The 6,982-nt window shown below is 39.0% G+C and overlaps 1 protein-coding gene across 1 annotated transcript in view; it reads right to left on the reverse strand.

The window, feature by feature from the left end:
- Positions 1 to 4,995, reverse strand: part of LOC109823819 (DNA mismatch repair protein MLH1) — an 11,970-nt gene extending 6,975 nt beyond the window's left edge. Inside the window, 7 exon segments of the mRNA XM_020390210.1 lie at positions 517 to 727; positions 832 to 966; positions 1,074 to 1,146; positions 1,255 to 1,427; positions 4,677 to 4,751; positions 4,753 to 4,813; positions 4,815 to 4,995. Of these exon segments, the coding sequence (XP_020245799.1) occupies positions 517 to 727; positions 832 to 966; positions 1,074 to 1,146; positions 1,255 to 1,427; positions 4,677 to 4,751; positions 4,753 to 4,813; positions 4,815 to 4,915 (829 nt within the window). The 5' untranslated portion in view covers positions 4,916 to 4,995.

The raw sequence follows: 6,982 nt of genomic DNA on the forward strand, positions 1-6,982 counted from the left end.
CACTTCCCTCGAAAGCCTGAGCATTTTTTCCAAGGCGTGTTTGATAAATGTACTAAGCGGTTGGATTAATGAAAAGGACTCAGGTAATAACAGTTCTGCAGTAAGCAGTTTTTATGAAGGGAGCTTATGGCAGAAACCCTTCAATTTCACAAGAGAAACAAAGAAAACTCATAACATCGCAAAATCATGATTCGAAAACCATGATCCAGAAGTACATCATGCACATACAAGCTAATCACAATCCATTGATGTGTGATATTTTCACCTTAGTGGAAATGCAATTGATCCGGAATTGAAACCAGGAAAACAGTCGCCTGAAGAGTTAGATGGAAAACTTTACTGATTGGTTACCAGAAGTGGTCAGAAATTCCAACTTTATGGATCTTCCTATATGATACTTGCTGTAAATGGAGCAAACACCGCTGTTATAAATTTTGAATTTAATTTTATGGGCTCTCATTAGCCGTTCATTTGTCAGAAGACAATCTAAATAAAATAACCATTACAGACATATACCATTAATAAACAGAACCATCGTTGTTTTCTTTGCGGTATAATTTGAATTTGAAATAAAACCATCCATCTTAAAGGTAGATCCAGTAGCACTGTCATCTGAAACCGTAATTTCCATTAAATCGCGAGCGACAGAAACGCCATAAACAGTTCTGATAGCATCCAGCTTTGAGCAAGCAGTGACTGTGTGAACATCTGCTCTGTTTGCCCCATGCTATATAACATCAGAAGGGGAAAATGCATCACTATCTCAGAGCAGAAAGCATAATAAAATTACTTCTACTTGCAAACCGACGGAAAACTCAGTCAATGACTAACCTTTCTGCAAGAAAAGCTCACATTAATGTTATGAATTGCAAAGCGACTCATCAGGTCAACAATCTTAGGATACTCATCGTTACAGTTCTGCAATGTCTTTCTACGTGCAGTCATATTGTAAAATAGGTTCTCAACCTAGTAAAAGGATGAAACCAAAATCCCCAAAATTTTATTAAATACATAATCATAATGAGGCTGAAACTTCTAACCATGAAGCTTCAGAAATATGCAAAGAAATTTACCATTATCTGAGTTCCTTTCACTGCAGCACAGGGCTTTGGTTCATTTTCCATTACTCCATCTCTATAAGAAACCCTGCATAAGAAAAATGCTCACACAACAAGTTCAAAAGCTCAAATAGCCTGGAACAGTAACGTATTTACTTAAAATAAAGAAACCTCCTTTTTTTCCTTGGAGATGTACCTGTATCCATGAAGTTGACCTTCAGTTATTGTTGTGACAGTGACATGGCCAACATATGTCATGCTCGACAATGCCTCACCTCTAAATCCCATTGATCTAATAGTCTGCAGATCCTCATATTTAGATAACTTTGATGTAGTGTGCCTTTCGCAAAGTATTGGCAAGTCTTCATACTGTTACACCAAAATGTAAAATCATTAACTAATGTTATACTATCAGAATCACGATATAAATGACTCATCCTCTTTGCATAATAACCCCATATTTCCTTCTCAGGAATATATAATAGGTTAGTGATACCTAAAATAGGAGAAGAATCATCTATTATCTTAGCCTTTCCCCTCAAAGGGGGTTGACATGGAGCATGAAACTTCTTGAAGGATCTAACAAAATTTTACAAGTGGTGGTCAACCTAGCATCAATTCTCTAAGTTGGGAGTGCTTGGCTTGTGAAACTGTGAACTATCTGATGCATGACTGAAATATTGAAAGATCTGAGAAGTAATTGAAGTAATATAATAAGCAACTGAGTTTATTTAGTTAAAGTAACCCAAGAATCATGCTCATATCATCATATTGGTTGCTGAATTCCACAAGATGTGGATTGTTTTTGTGAGTAATGATATTCCAAGAGTCTTTCTCTAGTCGTTATATAGCTATATAAAGGCCCTGGCCAGAGCTATTTGGAAAACCAGGAAGACTAAATAATGATTTATGTTAGCATACCTACATGATTCCAGTTATTCTCTAGATGTAGCAAAAATGTAAACTGTTTATGTCTACAGTGTTCTACAAGAAGGTTTAAGCGCCCACTTAAGCGGAAGCGGGATAAAAACACGCATGATTTGATATATACACTCAATTATGCAGACACCTACTTAATCAATCAATTTTTAAGTAAGCACTCCGGCATAATTTAAATTATGCCAGGCACTTTTTGTAATTTGATTGCGGTCTCGCTTACCTGCACCCGCCCCCCCACACCCCCCGCCCCACCCCCCCCCCCCCCGCCACTCCCAACCAACTCGCCTCCCTCGTGCTCTTGCTTTTGCGCTCGTTCGAACCCTCGGGCTGCTTAAAATAAAACCGTATTTTTCAACATTGCATGTCTATCTTCTACTATTGTTTCTTCATTGTTTTTTCTTGTACAGAGCAGGACACCAAATCTATTATTCTTGAGATCATTATTCCTTCTAGTCTTTACAAAGAGACCCATTTCATTATCTTTCTAATCTTGAAAGCTAAGAACTTGGCAGCAGAGCTTTAGCTTGTAAAAATGTTCCATTCACTCATTCAATCCGCTCTTCTCACCAAAAGTTTGACCTGTATTATTTTTGGTGGTCATGCCTTTTAAGAACACATGAGATCACCTAACTCATTCGATGTCTGCCACGATATAAAACCGTCTGTTGTCTTAATTCCATACGAGACAAGTTTTCTCGAACTTTTGTGTACGTAGGCATTCTCCAAGGAATTCTCCATGGAATTCTCCAAGGAATGTAATATACTGAAGGAAGTTACTGTCTACGCACGAAAAAGCAGTCAAAGCATTTTTGCAGGATTTTGCCAGGTAATAATTTCAAAAACATGGTTATAGATATGTTTTTTGGAGTTATTGCTAGGATTGAAGAGTGTGTTCTATTCATTTCCCTTTAGCAAATATGGAGTTCCTCGTGGTAGGTTTCAATTTCAACTAAGAGCATGAAACTACCTGTTTTATTTGAAGTGCTTCATAGACAAACGAGTCATATCTATTTGTTTACTTGGCGATATTTTCTAATATAAAGCAAATGTGAATCCAGTTTCACATTCATATCTAGTTCAGAGCTGATTTAGAGCCAAAGCTAGATTAAAGTCCAAGCCAAAAACTGACTTGGAGCAAAAGACTGAGTCTATGTTCTGACTTTTTCCCCCCAGCCAAACCTCTAGTTGAAATCTGAGATTTTATGAAGCTCCCTGTATGTGTTGATCATTTGGTTTGTGTACTATCAAGTGTCAACTTTGTGTTTCACAGTGGAAATCTCATGAAATTGAGCGACAAGTGGAGGGCGACTGCTCAATATGTTCAACAAGGGAAAAATGATAAAGATTCAAATTAAGTGGAGACGATGATGTAAGCAGAATTTTTCCTAATGAGGATGAATTGATCAAGGAACAGAAGTTGTTAAAAGATGTGGTAACTTTGGTAATTTATTAAATATGGTTGCTTCAAATAAAATATCTCAACAATGATGTTCTATCTTTTCTTAAAGCTTAGTCGCTTTCGGTGGTCATGATATCCACGAATCATGTTTTCAGTCATTTCATTGCATATACAAGCCTGGGCTTGTTAAAAATATACGAGGAAACGATGATCTAGGTTAGTCCTTGTATCTTTCCCGATATTCGTGTGATCTACTACTATATCTTCTTTGTTTCCTCTCAGACATGTCTGAATAACAATTCTACTGCTATTAGAACAATTATTTTCTCAAAGACCTATTTAACATCTACTTTAATCTATAATCCAGGTTACATCTTGACAAGAAGGTTTGAATAAATCTAGAAAGGCATTTAATGGGTATTAAAACCTATTTTGTTTTATCTTGCAATTTAAGCTTGTGCAATTAAGAAGAAACTACCCAAAACAGTTCAGCAAAGATGACAAAAAAGTCAGGCAAGAGAAAAGAGGATACACGCCCAAAAGACAATAGAGAACATTCCCCAAAAAAATTAAGAGTATGCAAAGGGGAAAATCAACCGCAATAATAACTATCTATAACGATGTCGGTTAAATCACCTAATTTGTCCACAACTTGCAAGAAAATGCCTTGAATCAAATAAACACCAAACAACTTCCAAAAATATAATAATAATAATAATAAATAAAAATAAAGAAACCACACCTTTTAATCCAAACCTCTAACAAAGAAACAATTCCCCAGCTGAAACACTCCATACCTTCTTTTAAGGTCCACAGCCAGTTTTACATTGTATTTTCAGGTCTATTCAAATTGCAACGACCACTTGTGCGTGTACCTCGAGTCGCAAAGATCATATATTACGCAACAAAGTTCCTTTTAAACCCTAAGCCCCTTCAAACTACCCTCGATTGCGTCCTCAAATCAAATCAATTTCAGCTAAAAACCCTAATTTGCATAAAAAAAATCAAGACAAACATATGAAGTGGAATTCTATCTGTAGTCATCTCTATCAAAATTCGATGAGATTACGTGCATGTACTCCAAATCTAAAAGATATCATCTTAAGCGACAAAACACCCTCTCTTAAACCCTAAACCCCTTACAGATCATCCTCTCTTTCGTCCTCAAACCAAGTCAATTTCACCATAAAACCCTAGTTCACATACCAAAACAAAGAACAAAACACGCAACTCAATGGAAACTCAATTTGTATAGATGATTAGGGATAAGCTTTTGTTACTCTGATGCCGTGACCGTTGTCGGAGACCTGGATGAGCTTGAGGCCTCCATCCTTGACGACGACGGAGACGGAGGTGGGCGCCGGCGTCGAGGCTGTTCTCCACCAGCTCCTTCACCGCCGACGACGGCCGCTGAACCACCTGCGGCGATCCTGTTCACCACCGTCGGATCGAGACGCCGGATTCGAGGCGGTTCGTTAGGGCCAGGGCTAGGGCTAGGGTTTGGCTCGTCGATTTCCATTTTGTCTTTTCAGGGAGCTGTCAATTCTCGGAGGGAGAAACGTAGCGAGAGTCGGGGGCGCAAGTGTAGGCGCTCTTTTTACGTTTTGTTTCCCCGCATCCTTAACATTTGATATTAGCCCCCCTAAATGATTAAATTTTGAAACCAGCCCCAAAATCTTAATAACTACTTTGAGAATCCATCCAATTCAACTAACCATGATTTTTTTTGGAAAGTTTTTTTTTTTTTTTTGAGAACAATGATTGTGCTATTAGTAACCACTAGTGTGCACCCCGTACAAAGCACGACCCTTTTTTTTATTTTTTGCTACAGTAATTCTGTTTTAAATTCTATGGTAATATGTTTTTGTGAATGCTGCAGGAATACTTTAAAACATACTGCAGTATCCAGATTGTACTACAGCAATAATACTCTAGTAATTACTGTAGCATGTTTGTATCATTATTGATGCAGCATGAATAGTGAATCTTTAGATCATCCTATAAGTATAGAGGAGAGTAGATGCATTTACTCATTCCCTCCTTCCTTTTTTCGCCATCCAAACCTCTTTTCTCTCTCTCTCTCTCTCTCTCTTCCCTCCTTTGACCTCCTCATTAGAGACCTCCTTAGCTCCTAAAAAGGGTTTAATGTCGTCAACCTCCTTTGACCTCCTCATTAGAGACCTCCTTAGCTCCTAAAAAGGGTTTAATGCCGTCAAGGAGTGAAAGAGGGGACGAAAGAGAAAGAGAAGGTCGCAGTAGGCAATGAGATGATAGAGGCAGTGGAGGAATTGATGAGGGAGGAGGAGGAGGAGGAGGAGGAGGAGGAGGGAAGGCCGAGGAAATGAGGGAGAAGATGAAGATTAAAGTGGGGTTTATATTTTGTTTGCAATAAAATTGATTTGAGGCTCTAAATGGTTACAAGTAAAATGAGTAACGAGTTTGTGTCTGTTATCAAAGGGCTATATCGGTTAGTCCATACCAAAGTTAATCTTAAAGAAACATTCATCTCAAATTGTTATGGTGTTTTCAGTCGTCAAATTATGGCCATTGCAACAACAATAAAATATCTCCCACCACACACCATTCAATCAACTCGATACTTAGGACGTACAACCAGAGTCAATCTAACCACTCGCCGAGTCGACATCTCGATAGGTCGACTCGAATGGCGATACTTGTCGATCCTCTCATCAAAGGCGACTTGCTACGAATCCACTCAACCTGTTAATTAGCTGTCGTTTCGCTGGGTCGACTCGAAAGGCGTTACTTTTCGGCACCCCTTGATACAGGTCAAAATGCAACTTCGACCTTTTTGCAATAAAATTGATTTGAGGCTCTAAATGGTTACAAGTAAAATGAGTAACGAGTTTGTGTCTGTTATCAAAGGGCTATATCGGTTAGTCCATACCAAAGTTAATCTTAAAGAAACATTCATCTCAAATTGTTATGGTGTTTTCAGTCGTCAAATTATGGCCATTGCAACAACAATAAAATATCTCCCACCACACACCATTCAATCAACTCGATACTTAGGACGTACAACCAGAGTCAATCTAACCACTCGCCGAGTCGACATCTCGATAGGTCGACTCGAATGGCGATACTTGTCGATCCTCTCATCAAAGGCGACTTGCTACGAATCCACTCAACCTGTTAATTAGCTGTCGTTTCGCTGGGTCGACTCGAAAGGCGTTACTTTTCGGCACCCCTTGATACAGGTCAAAATGCAACTTCGACCTTGAAACACCCGCTGATAGCGCGTCGACATCATATTAAATGCTCCCGGGCACTATTTATGACACATCCGACCACGTCGGCTTCGTGCGCTGTCTATCCCATCTCATTAATGCTGAAGTGACAATGCTTATTCCGTGACCAGTCCACAGCTGACGCGCGTAAAGCTGACGCACGTAAAGCTGATGCTGACTCAGCCGCCAACTCAGACTCGGCGGGAAAAGACTAAAATGCCCCTCATGCACGATTATAAGAAGGACGACTATTTCCAATGCGAAGGTAAGCAATTTTTGAGAACTTTTCTCCATTATACTGCATCAGAGAACTTAATTGCACAGTTCACCACTTTCCC

The sequence above is a fragment of the Asparagus officinalis genome, chromosome 9 (genome assembly GCF_001876935.1).
Source record: "Asparagus officinalis chromosome 9, Aspof.V1, whole genome shotgun sequence".
NCBI lineage: Eukaryota > Viridiplantae > Streptophyta > Magnoliopsida > Asparagales > Asparagaceae > Asparagus > Asparagus officinalis.